The sequence below is a fragment of the Channa argus genome, chromosome 7 (genome assembly GCF_033026475.1).
Source record: "Channa argus isolate prfri chromosome 7, Channa argus male v1.0, whole genome shotgun sequence".
NCBI lineage: Eukaryota > Metazoa > Chordata > Actinopteri > Anabantiformes > Channidae > Channa > Channa argus.
The window spans coordinates 18,457,403-18,477,453 of record NC_090203.1 but is presented as its reverse complement, the minus strand read 5'-3'; the positions used below and the strand labels follow the sequence as shown (position 1 = coordinate 18,477,453).

General features: G+C 40.4%; 1 protein-coding gene across 2 annotated transcripts; it reads right to left on the bottom strand.

The window, feature by feature from the left end:
• Nucleotides 1-254: 254 nt before the first annotated feature.
• LOC137130961 (kelch-like protein 38) lies at nt 255-4,026 on the bottom strand. 2 transcript variants are annotated; one of them, XM_067511694.1, is made up of 5 exons: nt 3,698-4,026; nt 1,965-3,185; nt 1,735-1,876; nt 1,531-1,636; nt 255-827 (listed from the first exon to the last, which is right to left on the bottom strand). In XM_067511694.1, exons 2-5 carry the CDS (start codon nt 3,182-3,184, stop codon nt 538-540), a joined length of 1,758 nt encoding a protein of 585 aa, XP_067367795.1. In that variant the 5' UTR covers nt 3,185; nt 3,698-4,026; the 3' UTR covers nt 255-537. The 2 variants fall into 2 exon arrangements, with proteins under 2 accessions (XP_067367795.1, XP_067367794.1); XM_067511693.1 differs by lacking the exon at nt 3,698-4,026 and adding an exon at nt 3,452-3,595.
• Nucleotides 4,027-20,051: the final 16,025 nt, after the last annotated feature.

Below are 20,051 nucleotides of genomic sequence, written 5' to 3'. Positions count from 1 at the left end.
AAGGGAATAGAAAAAATTATTTTGAAAAACTTATTATTTAAAATGTAATCTTACTAAATGCAGATTGATTTATTTAGCAGGAAAAGTATGGCAAAAAAATATTGATTTAGATTTTTTGTTTTTTTTATATTGATTTTCAACAGACATTACACAACGCTGGGATTTAAACATGACAAGTGCAATTTCATGATTAAGACCAGGATAAAAAGAGCTGATTAAGAATGGCTTGTTATCAGGTGTGAATGTTTAATAAAAAACATTTAAAAATACATGGAACATTGAGAAGAACAGTTTTAGGTATTAAAGCCTATTATTTATATTTAATAATATTTTGAATACTTTACTTTAGCTTGCTTTTATGCATCAAGCACATTCAAATAAGTCTACCATTCATGAAGGCAGGGAGGGTGGTGCAATAACCATGTTTCTGCATAAAAACCTTTTGACTGACTGCTTTTGTATTGGTAAGAGACCTCAAACACATGAATGACAGATGAAAAAAAATTACAACATTAAATTGTGTCCTCTCTGTCTCAGCTATGATTTCATCCATGTCTGTGAGACACATGTCATAGTCAAGGAGCCGTGGTCAAACAGTTTATATGGCAGAGGTCCTTTAGATGTCCAACTGTCAGTCTCTGGGTCATAGCACTCAAAATTGTCAGAGTCCTCGATGACATCATGGCCATTGATGTAACGGCCTCCCGTAATGTAGAGTTTGTTATTAAGAACGGTGGCAGAGTGGTGCATCCTCCTTTCCTTCAGGTTGGCACATTTGACGAACCGGTTGGCTTTGGTGTCGTATGCGATCACTCTCCTGGTATATCCTGTAACACGGAAAGCATTAATGAGATAAATACAAGAGGGGCAGATTGTGTGGCTGTCGTAGAATATAGTGATGTAACTTTACAACCTGATTCCTCTAAAAAACAAGCTACTTTTACAAAACGGAAATGGCCAAGAGTGTTATGTGTTGTATCATTTCGACCCAAATTGATGTTGTTTGGTGTTTTTGTGAACTTTTCAAAATGTTGGTGTCCACAACTCACATTTTGCATTAAAACATCACAAAAAATATTTTACTTTACATTTTTGCATTTAGTGTGTCTGTTTCATGGGATAAAAGAAAAAAAAGAACAACAACAACAACAAAAAAAAATCTGTCTGTTTGCATCTCTTTCTATTGTATTCTCTTACTGCTACGGTTACCAGCGGCGGCTTTGTGCATGCGCGTCTCATTTCATTTGCTGTCTGGACGCCGGACACTTATGAATTTGATTGAATATACATGTAAGGTCATTCGCCAAGTGACCAATTAAATTTGACTAATCAAGTTTTCAAAATTCTGTAGGATTCATTAACCCTGTGGCCAGGTACTTGGAAAGTGGTTGCGAGCTACTGGTAGCTCGCAAGCGATGTGTTGCAGACCCCTGGTATAGACAATATAATTCTTGTATATTTGCCAAATAAATAAAGTTTACATTTCTTTTCAAAGTCGCTACATATGAAAGGTTTTATCACTGAAGCTACCTCCAATAATGTAGATTTTGTCATCCACAGTAGCAGCTGGTGCAGACACATTCTTCACCGTTCTGTTCTCTATCTTAGACCACATGTTCCTAGTGATGTGATAAACCTAGAGAAGGGGTGCAGGAGCAGAGATGACTGGAAACAGACTGAGTGAATGAATAAAGGAGAATCACAGACAGATGAGGATACGTAATTGTGTTGTACCTGTATTAATCTAACAGGGCTGTGCATGGTGTCCTCTCCTCCAAACACATAGATCCTCTGGTTAGTAGCAGCCACTGCTGGGTGCAGAACAGCTTCGGGCATTGGTGCCATGGTCTCCCACTGGTTAAACATACTGTTGTACCTGATAGTATTGAGAAATGTGTTATTATTTGTGTGTGTAATACTGTATATGTTGTCACAACAGTTTCCCAATTGAGGATAATCAATACCTCTCCACACTGTCTGTTACACGTTTGTCAGGCACCAAGCCACCCAGGACAAAGATGAAGTGAAGGTAGGTGACACTTTGGTGGCCAAAACGTGGCTCAAGCATTGGCTCTGCCGTCCTCCACTGGTTGGTCTTGAGGGAGAGTGTGTAGACAGTTGTGCTGATTTGTCTGTACTTTGTGTTTGTGGTCAGGCCTCCGATAACATACAAGACGCTATGAAGGGCGACATAGGAAGCTTTGTAAAGACGAATGGGCAGCTTGGCCAGCCACTGCCACTTCTGACTGCTGTCATCAAAGACTAGGGCCTCCCTTGATGTCTGCTCGTTGTTCTTTCTCCCTCCCACCACCACCAGCGTGTCATGGCATGTGTAACGCCTGGGCGCAATCCATAGAGGTTTGAAGTCTACTGCTGTGTTGTCGTTGCATTTTATGCTGACAGAAAACATGAGGCGTCTCACACATTCGATGAGTTCGGTGCAGAGGGTGGAGGACTGGATGAGAGGGTCATTGGCTATGAATTGGAAGAGGTAGGTTGGGTGGATGTATCGGAGACGAACCTTCTTGAAAAGGTCGCTAATGGCGCCACGCCTGGATAAAGGATCATGATGGATCCAAGCAACAAGAGTCTCAAAAACCTGTTCCTCCTCTGCACAAAGTCTGTCATCCTCCAGGTAACCCATGAGCTCTGGTAAGGAGAGCTCACACAGATCCTCAGATGCTGACACATCTGAGAAACTCTTCATGGCTATCTCCTTTGCTTTGTCTCTCAAAGTGTTACAATTCATGATCTCAGAGAGTCTTATCATGCTTAAACAGTTGTCTGGGTTCAGCTGCCCCTGAAGAAAACTTGAGCAGGCCTCAAAAAGGCGGCCATATTGCAACATGGATGCTGCCTGCATCAGAGGCAGCACGATTTCCATGCTGATACTGATGACTCCAGTGTAAACATAGTCAATGATGCCGCTGAGAATTGCTGATGTGATGCCCTTTAAGTTGATCTTCGTCTGCTGTCTCTCTATGAAGTTGTTGCAGAACATGGCTCTGAAGTATGGACTGCTGCAGACCAGCACATTACGGTGACATGGGATCTGAATGTTATCTGAACATAGTAACACATCCGTCAGGATTCTTTCCTGTCTCAGTCTGTTGAGCTGCAGGAGCAAGTTGGAGGACTGCTCTTTGTCTTTGTAGAGAAAGTCTTCGACTGCCGGTCGGTCCATGCTGAGAACAGAGACCATATTAGTATTGTCAAACTAATGGATTTTAAGGCTGTGTATTAAATCTTTTTTCTTAAATGTTATTCATCTTGTATAAACACATACATACATATACAACTGTGTATGTGTTTTTTATTCAATTTTTTATTCAATTAAATTTTATCATTGCCTACTTGGTAATTATTTGTGCGTTTGCTCTTGAATAATTAAATGAGTTCTGCTTTATCAAAACTGGAATACATTTTTGTTGTCTTAGTCTTTTCTACTTACATGAATGAAAAAAGTAGTGCCACGACTGTCATTCAGAAAACATCTGAGAACTGATTAGAATTCACACTGATTCAATATCTAAGACGTGAGAATGGTCATCAATAACTGTAAGATCACAGTACTGTGCAGATGACTATATACTTTACAAATATTCCTTAGCATGTAAGTGAAGTCTAAATCGAGCCACATTGTATGTTTGATCCATTTTCACTTCAATGCTGCTAGCGACTAAAAAGAGTCTCTTACCTGTTCTAGTATTCTAGGGGTGCCGATCTTTTCGAAGCAAGATGTCAGCAAAAAATGTTATGTCTTGTCATTTTCCTATATGTTCCTCCTGTTTGGCCTCGTGTTGATGCTGTGTGACTGTATGATCCAAAGGGGGCTGTCTCTTTGTTGGAGCGTGTTGCACACTAGCTGTTGTTATGGTCTCTTTCCACGAGGCCTCTGTGTACATTCCTACCCCAAAAATAGAGCCTCTCGTTGGCAGCAACGCTGCAGCCATGTGACATGTTAGAACACTTTCTGAGTTTCAGTCTGTCTCTACCTCTTAATCTCTGTCGTTACGTGCATCCTTCTTATATGATATTCTTTTTCTATTCCTTCCGGTTGCGACAGACCTCTCAGTTTTTCTCTATAGCTCACATTTCTGTTCACCTCAACTTCTCTATCTGTGTCTGGCACATGATTGTAGAAGTAAAAACAGCACTGATACTCGATAACACTCATTTTGCTGGCTGCTCACTCAGCCAGCTGGCTGATGAAACAGAGATATAAAAACAGGATTATGTTACTGTAGAAGCAGCATAAACACAAATACGAGGAGGTCTGGATACAAGGACAAGGAACAACCACATTTAAACTATTCTGACCACAGCCTACAAAGAAGTCACCATAAGTTTAGTGAATAGGTTTACGAAGAGACTTGATTTCACAGATTAAATTAAATTACTTCAGTTATGTGTGTGACTAACTTTTGGGTTCTTCTTACAAATGGTTTTTATTCTTTATGTTAAAAAAACTAATTTAAGTGTACATCAATAACAGATGCTAGCTTTACTGTCTTTGTGTTTGTTAAGCTTATTTCTATCTCATTTGTTTCATCCTCACTGAGCTAGATAAAGCTTATTTACTATAGTACCAGCTTTGGCTGAGTACATCCTACAAGGTGGCAATGTAATTGTTTGCCAGTTCCATAAAGCTGGAGAAGAATCAAAGCTAAATGAGTACATAAAAACAACAAAACAAAAATGCATTTAAGTTGTCTCAGACACAGATGTGACATGTTTTTTTCTTGTGCTGAGGCTTGTTTACAGAGCTTAGCAAATCAGACATAAATAGCTGCTTGAGGTACCGCAACAGCTAGAGTGCAGTTCACTGTGGATTGCACAACAGAATCACCAGCTTAGACCATAAATTACTTCTTGTTTCTAACTATCAATGTGAACAGTTTATCATTTGTTTGTGTGTGCACTACACTGCTGGAAGAACAAGCATAGAAACCTCTGAAATTCCTTAAACAAATGCATTGGGTGCATAATGTGAACAAAAGAAAAGAGAAAGTATTTTTGCAGGGTAAAAACTTAAAGGATAATATCAAAAGCTTGGGTCACAGTGTTTGCGACATCACAGAACATGGGCTGCTCTCACATAGTAAGCTGTCAAAACTAAATAGCACCATCTAGTGGGTTGGGTCATGATCCAAGAGTTTTACTGCAGTAAAAGCTCACCTTTGGCTGACAGGTGAAACACAGTATCTTTTTTTTTAATCACTCATATCTGACTTTTTAGTTTGGTCATTCGTTTATTTCAAAGCCAAATACACAATTAACTGCATAGCTGAATTGTATGGCAGTACATATTTACAGTACAGTATTGGCCCAGCCGTCAACAAAATGCCAATAAAGAATGCTAGCCCTTTTTTGAATGTACTGACATTAAAATTATCTCATCAATCTGTGTAGTCAAAGGGCAAAAGCTTAACTTGTTTGGCAGAAGACTCATTTTATAACCCCTACCCTTATATTCCAAGTTGTGATTGCATCCTTTAAAGTTAAGCACAATGTCTGCTAGCTCTGTTCCTTCACCTTGACAAAAAGGACTCATTAATGTCTGCCTTTAGGCAACAACTTATATTAAAAGTTTAGGCTCTGGCACACAGTTTGCAGCAGAGCATTTTAATGCAGTGGCATTACTGTTGCCACCCGGCACTGTGTCTTCATATCACCAAATGATTATCTTCTCATAAGCACATGGTCTAATAGAGCCTATACCCAGAGGATTTAGATCTCACTGATTAGTACTGTGTGTGTGTGTGAGAAGGGCAGACAGCTCTCCTTGGTCAAAAAACAATTTGAAGGCAACATGGACAGTGAGTTCACATGAAGTCTATTTTTTATTCTATACTTGACTTCATTTGATCACACTCTACTTATCGCAGGACTGCACGTAATATTTTTGTCATATTTATTTTGTTATGCATGGAACGCTCCCACCTAGCTTTTTTTTTTTGTCTTTTCTGACCCTAAAATGTGAGTAGTATTAGAATTACATATCTCATCCATATTCAGTCCAGATAATAATTCTCGTTTGTCTATGTTTCCTGAATTAAGGTGATTTTTTTCATTAAATCTGTAAAGTGAATTAGACACATTGCATCAGTGCTGGTCTGTGCTATTTCACAGTCCATCAGGTAAGGCCTCCTGCAGACAAATCCTATTTTTTCAGATTATAGTGTTCACCAGCTCTTCATCTTTCCCTAACCTCACATGAAAACCAAATTACTTTCCAATTTCACTCAGTATGGCACTTGTTTCTATACCTCAACTGTGATTTTCTTCCCAAATTAATTTCTTCTCTTTCTTTGATAAATCTCAGGGTCAGTTTGTCACTTTGTCCTGCCTTTTTAGATAGCTAGCTCCTGTGCATGGGGTGGCCATCCAGTTCTGTATATCCATGCATTATTTTCTGTGCTATTCTGTGCTTTCTATCTACTCTGAAACTGGCCATACAAAGAGTGTAAATACCTCAAATAAATATAGCAAAATAAATGTCAGCCATTTCAAACTATTAGGTTAATTTTACAAAAAGATATTTCACTTGCACCCCTTTCAGACTGACATTATTGTATCCACTAGGTGTCAGACCAACTTTATGCAAATTTAAATGTGGTGAAAAGCTTTGTCCGTTGTGACTTTTAAGAACCTATCAAGGCTAAATTCACAGTCAGTGAGTAAACACAACAGATGGATTAACTGATAAAAAGTGTTTCACAATTATTTTCTTTGTTTTTAGGCCAGCATGAAAGAACAGTTTCTATAAATATAAAAAGCAAAATAATGCTAGTAGTCCACTCAGATGTCTTCAATTTGTTTTTTAGTGCTGCAAACAACTCACTTTTGGTGTAAAATTTAAAAGGGGGATTTAGTCAGACACAGATAGCCAAAGCAACTGAAAAAGATGTGATCACCTGCTAACTGTATCTGATGTATTCAGCAGATTGGGTTAATAGGTATTACTCCTAAGCATCAATGGGTCTTGGGCCTGCCAGACAAGACTGAGAGCAGTAATCTAGCTTTGTTGGAGAGACATCCAAAGTGAATCAACAAAGAGAGAGGGAGGTTTGAGGAGAGGCCTACAGAGACAGAATGGGATTGTAGTTGGAAGGTATATATGTGTGTGCGTGTGTGTGTGTTTTCCTGTACATACACACATGCACAAGCTGGGATGAGGTCTTAAAGGGCTTACAGTTAGCTGCTTAAAATTCTTCTGATGTAACCAACAAATGCAGGACATGTTATTTGGAAGAAAAAAAGTGCTTTGTAGCCAAAAAAATAAATGCGGTAGTGTGTATACACATTGTGCCCTCCGCTGTAGCTCTCCCAGGGTTTCTCTCTTGTTGGTATGGTGGCCATTCAGTAACCACTACTGTGCAAATACGGCAGACACGGCTTCCCTTTATGTCTGCTCTAATAGAATCGGCTACTCTGTGTGGGTTAGCGGGTGGTGTGTGGACAGAGGTGATGTTTGTGCTTGTGTCTGTTTCATGTGTGCTATACGTTGCTACATGTGTGGGAGGAAGGTGTGTGTGTATGTGTGTGCATGTGTGTGTTTGTGTTTGTGGGTGCGTGTGTGTGTGTCTGTGTGTGCAGCAGATATTGATATTCCACTAGCAGCATAAGCTGAAGCCAATGTCTTTAAAGTGTCAGCCCTCAGCAGTCAGCCAGGTATACCTGAGGTGCCGAGGGGAGAGGGCGAGCAAAGAAAGGGAGTAAAGGGAGCAAAGGAGCAAGATAGAAATATATAGAGAATAAGACAGGCCATGAAAGAAAGCAGAAATAAAAAGGCAGATAAGATTAAGCGATAGACACATAGAGAGTAAGGCACTACAGAGAGAGAGAGAGAGGGAGGAAAAGAAAAAATATCAAGAGGGAAATGGGAGAGAGAACACTTCGGGGGGTTTTCTGGAGGTGAAAGTACTCAGATGTCTTTGAAGGCCACTATGACTGCCTTCTGCTTCTGTATTCTGACCAACAGGCAGGCAGACAGAGAAACAGATGGACACAGACAGTGGAAATGCCAGGTTTTAAAAACACAGCAAATGACTGGTTTTAAGGTGCATCACAGGTCAGCTTGTCCATGATACCTGAAAGGAATATTTCACAAAAACATGAAACGGCATGATCAGCTTTAAAAAGACCCCTGCAACATTCTAATAGGGGTTTGATTTTGCGTAAACACTGATCTCATCATACGTTTTTAGTTCTCTATAGCTCTGGGCTGGGGTTCACTGCAGGTAAATATTCTGTACAATTTCAAGCTGGTCTATGTCTAATACACCCTTTTGAAAGAGAAAAAACACATTTGGGAGCAAGAACAAATACCACACACCTCTGCAAGGATGGAAACACCTTTCTGTGAAAAGAATTTCTTTCTTGGATCATCGTTTCAGGTATGATTGTCATTTTTATAGTGCTGCTCTGAACTATATTTGTTTTGACATTGTATATTGTTAAAGTGAGGAAACCCCAACTCTGTGAGCCATTTTAGCATCTCTAAGCTCATTGTTTTGGTCTCATATATAGAAAACTGATTTGATTTTCACTTATTGGGCAATTGTTGCAGCAGGCAGCTGTTTTCAGCACAAAATCTGCAATAGCTCACTGTAATCTCTTTTCTTCACACCAAATAGCTGACAGACAAGCACCTAGTCAAGCAGTCAAAGAGGCAGAAATTTCTGCGGTGTCGGGTGCATAAATAAGCAATTGATTGTGAACGAGTTTATAAATTCAACTGCTCAGTAGCGATTATAATAAGTGTTGTTCCATCTTGTTTCTGCCCCCCCTTTGGGGCCAAACAAGTAAATACTGGTTTAACCTTTGGTCATTCTTACGAGTTACACTAAGATGAATGTTCCTCTTTTGCAAGAGCATGCTGTTCCTTGCTGTATGTTCTCACATGGAAGTTGCCCCAGTGCAGCCACAATCTGATCTGTGGCCACTAAGTTGTTTGGAGATTAAGGGCTTTACTAAAGGGATGCGGTACTTCCTGATATAGAACTTCGTGGATGTTGAACGATAAGATCATAATGCCAAGCTCTGAGTCCAGCCTACCATTTCTGATCTTACTAAGCTTCTGTTATTGTATGGAACTCCTCCTTCTCCTGCACATTTCTCATACCATCCACCTTTTACTGTGGGCTCTTCTTGGGTTCACCAAATCATCATTCTTGCACTCATGATCTCCACTCCTCTTCATCGATGCCTGCCCATCTCTTCTTGGAAACTTGTTACACTTCTCTTCTCCTCCCGCATTCCTCTCGCACTCCCTGTCCATTCCTCCCCCTCATCACCCACCCTCGCATTTCTAAACACCATCCACATTACCGGAATGTACTTCAGTGGCAGATAATGCAGCTTGCAGATAAGTGTACAGTTGTCTGAGATGCTCCACTGAAAAAGACACTGACTGATTTAAGCAATATCTACAATAGATCAAATATTCCAATGTCTGCACTGTACATCTAGTTAGCCCCAGATCTTTGTTGTTTTTCCAGGCAACTGTACCTCTTTCCTGGGTTAGCTGCAAGTTATAGCAAATGTGCTGGGTGAAGTTCAGCACCTTTCCTGTCATGCATTTGGTAACAGCACAGTAAGTTAATAACATTGCAAAAGTAACTGTTATCAGTGAAATATTAAACAACCCATATTGTGTTCAGCAATAGCCTCATTGGTTGCAGTGTTTCTTTCTGCCCTGTAAATCAGGGAAAGTTCATTTGATTGTTACAGTATTTATCCTTTAACCTGACCTTGAGAGAAAGAGCCTGCCATTGACAAAGATATGGTTTATGCAACTCATATGTTTGCACCACTGTTCAAGTCCCTTTAGCCATTAAAGCAGGGCACTTTTCAAATTCATTGAAAACAGAAAGAACATTGTTTTGATGTCTTGTTCAGCATCACCGATAAGAGGTTTATGGGTTGAGATTTCTTATACAAATGCTACTTTATTCAAAATATGTTACAAGTCTTTGCCTGAGTGTTACTGAGTGCAAATATTGCTCAAATATCTAAACTCACAGTATAGTGTATTATACTAAAGTTGCAGTATGTAGTATACAGCATTTGCTGAAGCTGCTATGAACTCATTTTTTTCTTACAGTGAACAGAGAGAAATAACGTGTTTGAAGTTCATTGGATCATAAATGCTGTTGAAGCTGTAGGCTTTGTTTTTCTATTTCAGATTGTCTGAAATTGCCCCTATGAAATAATATGCAGGTGAGGGAAACTTTTTTCAGGTTTCTTAATTGATGTATGAAGTAAAATTAATTTAAAGTTCAGTGTGTTGATTTCTAGCATATAGTGTCCTGATAGGAAGCAGAGGTGTGCTATGTGTTAACTTCTAGATTGCTGATCAAGTGTTTTTTTTCCCCCCCAGGCCACTAAATTGTGTGAAGTGGAGTAGAAGCATCAACATTTTCCCACCTAAGCCAGCGTGCTGCCTCATACCAACCCTGTCTCCTAAAAAAATATGTTTTTATCCAGATAAACTGCAAACACAAACAGTTTTTCTGGGGAATGTAAATGCAACCAGATTACATTTTCTATCAACATAATACTGTTAGAATACTGTATGTGGCCATATACCCTAAACGAGAAATTGCCACTATATTCATATTGAACATAATATCATGTTCCAAGATACCATATTTTTCTCAGCTATAATATTTGATCTTTTAGTAAATCATCCTGGTCCTTCTCTAAGCTTAACCTTTGTGCTTTTCTTGCCTGAACCTAATCACACAGTTGATTCTGATGTCTGTAGGACAACAGTCCTGTGCAATTTGCCTTTTGTTACTTCAATGATCATTCTAAGATGTTGCATCAGAACAGAATCATCCATAGATTATGTTGCATTAAAAAACGTAATTATGTTTGCAGATGAGCTGAATGGGAGAATATTTTTATGAGAAGAGGTTCCTGATAAGGTTAGCAAGGTCTTGTATGAAAGTGTAAAGTAATACACTTGTTAATGTGACTAATTTAGTCATTATAATGCATAACGCATAACATTTACTAATTAAAATACACATCAAGTCATATGTAGGTTTTTTTCAGACAGTCTATACAATATGTACTGTACACAGTTTTTACTATATTTAAGTATTCGGCAGAAGTGGTTCTACATATTCTGGTACTGTGGGGTTTTCCCTCCTGCGTGGGTGTGCACAAGTAACCTGTGAATTCTTCTTGAAAGGTAATTTGGATAATGGCCGAGGAACTCCTCCCACTTGTTACCACAAATTATGACAATTTTCCTTCTTTCAGCATAATAAAAAACCTGAGCAAAGCTGGTCCACTCTAACATTTTGCTGGTTAAATATGAACAAATGTGAGCAAAGGGGGTAAGCATTATTAAAAACGATCAGTCAGTCAGATAGCAACTCACACTCTCACCACACGGCTGCCAGCCTAAAGCTGTACTCGTCTCTGCGGAGCCCCTGATATTGAATAAAGACATGCCACACTCACAGAAAAGAGCTGGGCTTTAATATGCAGCAGCAGCAGCAGTAAAAGCCTTTCTTTCCCTTGAAGGCATTAGATTTGAGTGTGCTATATCCCATAGTAAGATGACCTGGTCTACATCGAAACAAAGTCAAGCACAGATGAAAAGAGGTCCCTTACTGGATTTGGTATTGGGCTATGTGGAAAGGCAGACTGGTATACTTTTACTTCCTCTATACATCTGTTTTCAGACACCTAATGCACATATGCCATAGAATACAGCTGAACTCCAAATGTGCGGCTTTTACTCAAAGCTTCAGCATTTTCTAAAATTTTGCAGTAGATATATGCTGCAAAACATATCTTAACATAGAGAGGTGCCTTCAAAGGCTTTTAGACTCGCTGAACAGTCTGGCAGCAGTGCAGACATATTCCCTCAATATCTAAGCAATCAGAGAAAGACAATTATTTCTGCTTGACTGGTAAGTTTGTAGCATTCTAATTTAATGTAATTTCATGAGACTAAGTCTCATGCTACTGCACACAGTTGCGTATTCCATCTTTGATGGCAAACCATCAATAAGATACCAACTAAGAAGAGTATTGGCATACAAAAAAAAAACAAACCTTAAATTTGTCATAAAACTAGTCAAATGTTTTTGAGGGTTCTAGAATTACCGCAATGAAAAATCTAATAAAATACAGAAGTAAATACCAGAGAAATCAGTTTGTGTGGCTGATCAAACAGACCAAAGCTGTGTGTTCCTCTGTTTTAAGTGTTTAGCAATGAGGTTTGACTGCAGCTATAGACTAATGACTAAAAGACTAAAGTAATATGCAGCATGCTTAGTGACATCCCACTTTAACCACTGGTTCTCAATTCCAGCCCACAGTCCGCAGAGCACTAATGATTTTCTTTATAACCACACATTTAATTGCTTTCACCTTGTGTCCAAAAACTGTCCTTCATTAAATGTTCAAATTAAAAAAACCATCAGAACCAGGACTGAAGATCACTGGCCCAAACTTGTATCCCTGTCCTTGCACCCCAGTCTCTCTCCTATCTCCCAACCTGTAATCCAGTGATCAGTTGTCCAGGCAACAGCGCTGGCTACCGTTCCGCCATGAGCGCAGTTCTGCCAGGTCAGGATCAAAGTGCCTGGAGCAGGCGATGTAAATCACCCATTGCACCCCACTGGAGATCCCCCTTGAAATCCCGAGTATAAGCCTGCCCTGGGGTTTTTCTCCCAGAGATGGTGCAACACCTCTGTGTCTTATTGGTGCTCTAGTGTCTGACATCTCTTTTGGTCACACGTAAATTCAACTAATTCCAGTGCTGATATTTGTTTGATTTAATAAAGTAAATTATGTAATTACAAGCAGGGTGTGTGAATTTGTTGCTTGTTTACAGCTGCTCAGATTAATATTTTATAAATACAAACGTTATTTCATTCCAGGACCAAGTGTCATTGCAACAATAACTGAAGTCAGTGGATTCATGCAGTGTTGCAGTGAATGAGCTTCTGTAATGATATACAGAGTGTGCAGGAGGAGTAGGCCTGTTGGAATAAGGAAGGTCCGAAAAGCCACATCGTGGAGAATAAATACATACGTGTGTATATGCTGTGACTCCACAATCACGCACATACAGTACACTGACTGCTCTCAGACACGGCAGACTCATCGTGCTCACTGTTTTGAGGAATTTTGTTTATAATCTTGTGTGCCACAGCTCCCAGGCTCTTCCATAATCTCTCCTGCAAACTTTGCGTGAACTCTGGTGCACATAATACCTTCCTTCAGGAATCAATGGCATCTGGAACAATAGTACAAAGTAAAATAGTAAAAAATCTTTTTTATTTGTTTTATTGTTGCAACAACTGCAAGAATAAATGCTCAGTATTTCAAAGTTTGTGTGTCCATGTCTGATCCTAATTCTCGAAAACCGATAGCCAACACTATGTTTGAGGTAGCAGAAAGCACATACGGTGTACTGTGCATCCTAATTTTCAGATTGCTAAGCTTTAAATACAACTAGTTACTAACCACCGAGAGAATGACTACAAAGAGATAATGATGTGATTGCATATCCTTTATTTGAAGTATAGGTTTAAATTTGAATTAAAACAACAAAGTAGTCAATCTGGTCTCTCAGTGTGCAACCAACTTTCTACTATGAAAGACTTTCAGTGGTGAACATGAGTGTTTTCCTACAGTGCGTCTTTTTTTCTTGCGTCATTTTCTTTCATTCTCCGTCGATCGGCCTCCACTCACACTCTCTGTCTGCAGTGTTCAGAGTGTTTATCCTCTGTATCTGAATCCTCGTTGACTGTGATCATAAGGACTGCTGCTTTTGGTTGTCAAACAAAAACAGATGCATGGTGCCTGATGGAAATTACGAACTCTTATCAACAAACACAGAGTACGCTTCATTCTCCAATCGGGGGTGGTTAGAGTATATTTCACTCCGACAAAGTGACAGAAAAGAAAACAAAAATATCTGTCAGGGAGTGATGGCTGAAATTACAGCCTTGCAGTTTAATGTGAAGCGGAGGCATAATTTGGCAATTTAATATTCTATGAGCTGGTGTCACAGACGAATGTCATTGAGTGATTTTATCTGTTCAAGCACAGGAAAACATTGTGACACTTTTGTATCACTTGTGTACAGAGAGAAAGAGAGAGAACATTCGGAGTTTAATGGTGTGTTTGTACAGCCTGCAAAACACACACATTAACAAAAGCCTTTAGGGCTTTTTTCTCTGTACTCTGGTAGTTCCCAGTCCCTTTGTTTGTAGATGTACTTCATGATGAGTTCAACTGCCTTTGTGTCTCCTCCCCAGCACTGGTCTTTTCAGCAGAATGTGCTATGACACCTGTATCAGGGTTAACACCCTTTGCAAACTCGCCACACACTGATTTGATTTGTGTCACTTTGTGAATGCTTTTTTTCTTCTTGCTCCTCTGTCACTGCCTACCAGACCTGCAAATACTCATCCCGACCTTGAATAGCCCAACACTCCCCGGAGATAATCCAGCAGCTTCACAGAAGAGCGGAGAAACTGTGTGGAAAAATCCGGCTGGGCGAGAGTGACTGTTGGAAAATTCTCACTGACTTCTTTTTCTTATTTATCTTTGTGACAGTGGGTCCAAAGAAGGGGATGATGGAGAGCGAGGGAGCAGAGTGGTGTGCTAGGGAGAGGCTCTGATCATGACTGGCAGTATAGAGACAACAGTGAAGAGAAGGGACACCAGGGCCAGAGACAGGAGCTGAGATGATAATGCATGTCACATCAATAAGCCAACGCCAAGAGAAGCTGGGAATGGGGTCAACTCCACATCCTGTCTCCTGGTATTGCAGCTCGGGCCTCTGACTCCAATTTTCCCTCCTATCTTTTGTTCGGTCTTTCTCTGTCTCACTGTTTTTTCAGTCTTCCTCTAACTTTGACTATTCTTCCTTCTACTTTCCGATTCTTTCTAAGCCAGACTCTTTTCACGTGTCACCCCTGTGTCTGACTGTCTCTCTTTTTCAGTCTCTCCAGACTCTTTACAATTCAATACTCTGTGCTGGACTTCAGACTGTTTCTGAGTAAACTTTTGATCTGTAATCATCTCATCAAATTCAGAATGTACAGTGTATAATCACAGAGACCATGATGTACTCAGTGTAAGATGCACTGTCCCTCTGACCCATGCCATTCAGTTCCCCTTCCAGTTGTTTCATCATTAGTTGCAAGTGATTAACATACGTTGAGTTTACATTAGCTAGTGATTTTGGGTTTAAACTCATATTGATACTTTTTTTTAACACTTTATGCTACTCTATTGTCAGGACTCCTTCTCCAGTGCTTCCCAGTATTCCCCTCTCTTTCTGTCAATCAGACCCTCTGCGGGCCTTCTCATTAAACTTTCCAGACCTGCCTCTTCAGTCCACCCACCAGATGCCCTCAAACTTTCCCTCCAGTTCCAGTCACCTGACTTTCGCAACCCACTCACACACACGTTTCCTATTTCCCAATAAGTCTTTTTTGCTTTTAAACCTGCCTTTACTGGGTTTTACCTATGTTTGTCATGTATGCATCCTCTTAATGCAGCTTTTTCTGGTACACCCAGGCCTTGCTGTTGCCTGTCAATTTACTGTATGTTTAATTCTTAATCTATGCACATTTGTGGAATAAACTGCCAAATATTTATTTATTATTAAAATTAGCTCAATTTGGGGCATCATGAATCCAGTCGGGGCTTTGTTAGAAATTTTGTCTTGGCCAATTTCATTTCTTGGTCAACACACTTTTGTCTATATATATAAAAATTAAAATAAATACATAAACACAACAATCTATAGTCTCAGGGGAACTTGTGTGTTGTATGTTTAACCATGTAAACCACAGCCTGATTCGGAATTCCCCAACTCTTATTACTACAGTGCACAAATGTCATAATCTGTACCTATAGTGTTTCTCTGCGTGTACTAATGCCAGGCAGGTGTCATTCATCTGGGTGGGCAACACCTAAGTTTCTAAAATGTCTCTGCGGCCCACTGCTTTAATGAGCACAGAGGACATTTGAAGAAAGAAAATAGCTCTAATCATTCCCCACACCCTCACCCACAGCCCTTCCCTTTCCTCTCTGCTCCTTCCAACCTCCTTCTTCTCATTAAAATAAGTCTGAGAGAACTAGCCTGCATACGGATGCACTCTTAAGCACTGTTAATTGAACTTGAGGATTGTTAATGCGCCATCATTCAAATGCTTAGTCCGAAGTGCCCCCTGAGCTGCATTTATCTCCACCTCCTCAACTGCACATCCATTCAGCTTTTGATGGAAAGGAGGGAGGCCTCTCTGGCAGATTTGTAATGTGTAGGCGCACAGGGAAAAGATACTGACTCTTAATACAACATAGGGAACAAAAGTGCCAGTGCCAGCTGAGAGTTTCATCATCAGCCAGGAGAAAAGAGGGGGCAAAGTGAGAGAGAGAGAATGGAAGTAGTGGGAAAGAGCAAGAGAGTGAAAGAAAGTTATTGGACTAGATGGGGCAGGGTGACATCAATAGCATCCCAAGCAGGGCCACAAATTAGCTGGATGCGAGGCGGCACAGCATGGGAGCCGACAGCTGGGGCCCCGCGTGCAATGCCACCAGGGGATTAGCGGGGGTTTCAGGATCTGACACAGAGGGGATGAGCGTCATGGGCAGAATAAAGAGCAACGCGGGGATTAGAAAGCTTCCCGACACTCCACCAACACTCATGAATGGTTTAAAGGGCTAAAGATATCATTAATGAATTGACAGCGAGAGAGAGAGAGAGAGACTGGAAGAAAGAGAGAGAGAGGAAAGGGCTGGGGGATTGTATTTTTGCTTTTATTCAGCGTGACCCTCCCTATGTCGCTACTCAGATTTTTAATGATCATACTTTCCACATACATACATTAAAAGACATTGAGAGACGAGCAAAAAGGGTAAAATTGTATTTTGATTGTTCAACATAAAACACTGCAAACCAGACAGAGACAGCCAGCGCTGATTGGTGTATGTTCAATTCATGGCACCCTCTGAAGATTAGGCCTGAATTATTCATCTAAAAGTCGTGGTGAAAATACCAAACATATATTTGAATATTTTTATGCTTTGGTGCGACTGGAACAAAATAGTGTTCATTGTGGTGTGCATGTGGGTGTGATGCTGGGATTCGTGTAGGTATCAAATTCTTCATTCACATGCTGGCTATGGGGTGATTTGAGGGGCCACAAGGCTGTGTCTTGTTTTATAAAAAGGAAATTGCTGAATTTTCTCTTATAAACACACGGGGCCTCCAGAAATACACAACCCTCCCAGCCTGTCTACACAAGCGCTGCTGGGATTTGGCACAGAGATAACCTTTGTTCTAGTAACTCGCAAACACAACAAAGATGAGTTCATATTCGTGGAGCTAATATGATTTAGAAAAATGCCACAAAACTGAAAGTTTACCGAATATCACTGCAATCTGTAAAATACCCCAGTGGAGTCTTTCCCATGATAAGGACATTGCTTCGAAGCCAAATGGGATATCCTGAACACGGAGGCAGGAAAAGAGAGAAATCTGCCTTTTGTTTGGAAACATGGAATTATCACCTTCCCCTCCCCCGTCTTCTCCGGAGCTCTGTGTGAAGCACTAATTAGGTCTTTATCATGAAACTACTTATCTCTGGTTTGCTGGTATGAACACAACTGAATTTGCTGAAGGGGCAGAATGCTGTTTGATGAACTTCAGTCAAACCTCAATGAAAGCACATCTGTGTCCATGGCAAGGCCTTTGCCTGCTCTCTTTGCAGTATCTCTCTCTGTGGGTACAGGATGGGTATCCTGGGAAAGAACGTGCCCATGACAGAGCGCTGTTTGTCTACTTGTGAGCATGTGACAGTGCATCAGAGACAGACACACACAGGGTCGCGGATTTTATCACATCCGAGGATGATACACAATTCTTACGTGCAGCTTTTAAGCTTATTTTCTTCCTCACAGTGTGGACTTTACTTCTTCCTCTCCGTATGCCCAGACCACTCACATCTATGTTGTTTTGGAAATGAAACATCAGATAAACAGGAGCTCCTGCATCCCACTGTGTGCAAACCCATAAAATGCTCATGCCCTACTGCGTCAGAGAAGCCACACCTTGTCCTTATGTAAAGTATCCCACCATTGTCCTTGAACATCCCCAGAGGTCTTCAGGAAGGGTGTGTGTGCTTGTTTGTGTGCGCCCCCTCTTTCTCCTGCTTCTGCACAAACAAATGTGTATAATGTGTTGTAACATGCCCGGGGGACAACAAATGTAATGCTCTCAATGTGAAGTTGTTTTAATTTTTTTGTACTTCTTATATCCTGATTGATATTACACAGAAGAGCCTTGTTGTAATTATTGTGCTCCTGTACTCCTGTAGTTGCAGCTGCACAACACATCGCAGTACTCATGATGACAGGTGCGTAGGAGAAAAAAAACAGAAGTTAATTTACAAGAAGAACTCTCATAAATGGAATGTTGCAGTACCAATAAAATAGTTCTCTGTAAATGCAATGACAAGAGCACAGGTGATTCTTAAAAAGAAGTTTTGATTCGAAAGCCGTAATAACAAGATGTCAAAACTTGAACGCAGCTTAATTGCTTCTTTTTAGTCAACACATTTAGTAAAAAATGGAATCAGGAGCTTGGTTCACAAAAGATTTCAGATTCAGACCTTAAAGTGAAGCATTAGTATAGCCTCAGAGCAAACACTCAGGAAGGCAGTGGTATACTCATTACTGCCTCCCATTTTCACATTGAGATTTTAATCATCAGCTTCACTATTTTTGATTGATGTGTGTTCGCGAGTTTGTGTGTCTATGAATTGTTTGTACACACATGTCTGTGCACATGGGGGGTTGTAATACATCTTCGTAATTAGTCTCATAATTATGAGGCAATAAACTGCAGTACACATGGGAGACTGATCCATCTCTAGGATACTGCAATTACACTGCTAAGATGTGTTCCTGTGACAAATCTCCAGAAGCAAAGTGGAATTCCTCTAGTTTAAACAACATGCAGAGCACAGGCCTTATTCGTGTATGTGTCCCTAAATGTGTGTGGGATGTATGAATAGGTTTCCATGGTTTGCCTAGCCTTTGTCTCAGAGTGGACAGACAATTCCCTGCCAAAATATCAGTATTGCTCAGACTTTATTTTAAAATTCCACTCCTGTTCCCATTTCTTTCTCTGTACATTTTTTTTACTCCATTGGCTGTCTAGACTGCAATCCCAAATCTTCAAATGCTGATGCACAACAGCTTGTCTTCGAGTTCTCATCAATCTGGTCGATGTGGTAATATCAGACGGCCACAGAGTCAAAATTGGCTTTGCCTCCATTAGCTTCAACAGTGTCTCATTATCAGCAGCCAACATCTAGCCTGCAGGCCAGACCTCTGCTACTTCATCAGCCACTAAGTTTCATATCACACTCACATGTACTGACCCCACAGGTATTCTCATGCACACACATATAGGTATATTTTCCCTGTCTCCCTTGCTCTAATACTTACATTTCTATTTCTTTGATTAAGCCAGCAGGATATTCAGCTTGCTACTGAGAACACCTGCATTCATAGCGGATACCCACAAAAAGATGAGGGGATGCTTATCAGCTGGAGATGCAGTAAGAAATAACAGCTCTTCCCACTGGTAGGCAAGAGTAGGAGTGGATGTGGTGATGAACTGTGATGCCAATGTGGCAGCGGAAACAGGTGACTTAGGTACTTTTGTGTACTGTAAATACTGGGGATGGGTGTCTAAAAAGTCCCCTATCTATTTGTACCAAACTGCTGTTTCTAACAAACTGCACACATGCACTATACTTGCAAAAGTGCACAAAGAAAAGGTTAAGTTTGCTTAAATTACATGTACAAACACATACACACACACACAGCAAAATGTCACTTGCAGAGCAATGTGCTTTTCACCATTCAGCCTCAGCGGTCACAGGCTGAATATAGACTTTATGCCTGCAAGTTAATCTCGATTCCCAGACACATGTCCTCGGTCAAACCTAGCCACATTTTATCATTAGTTCAAGAGAAGAGACAACATTAGG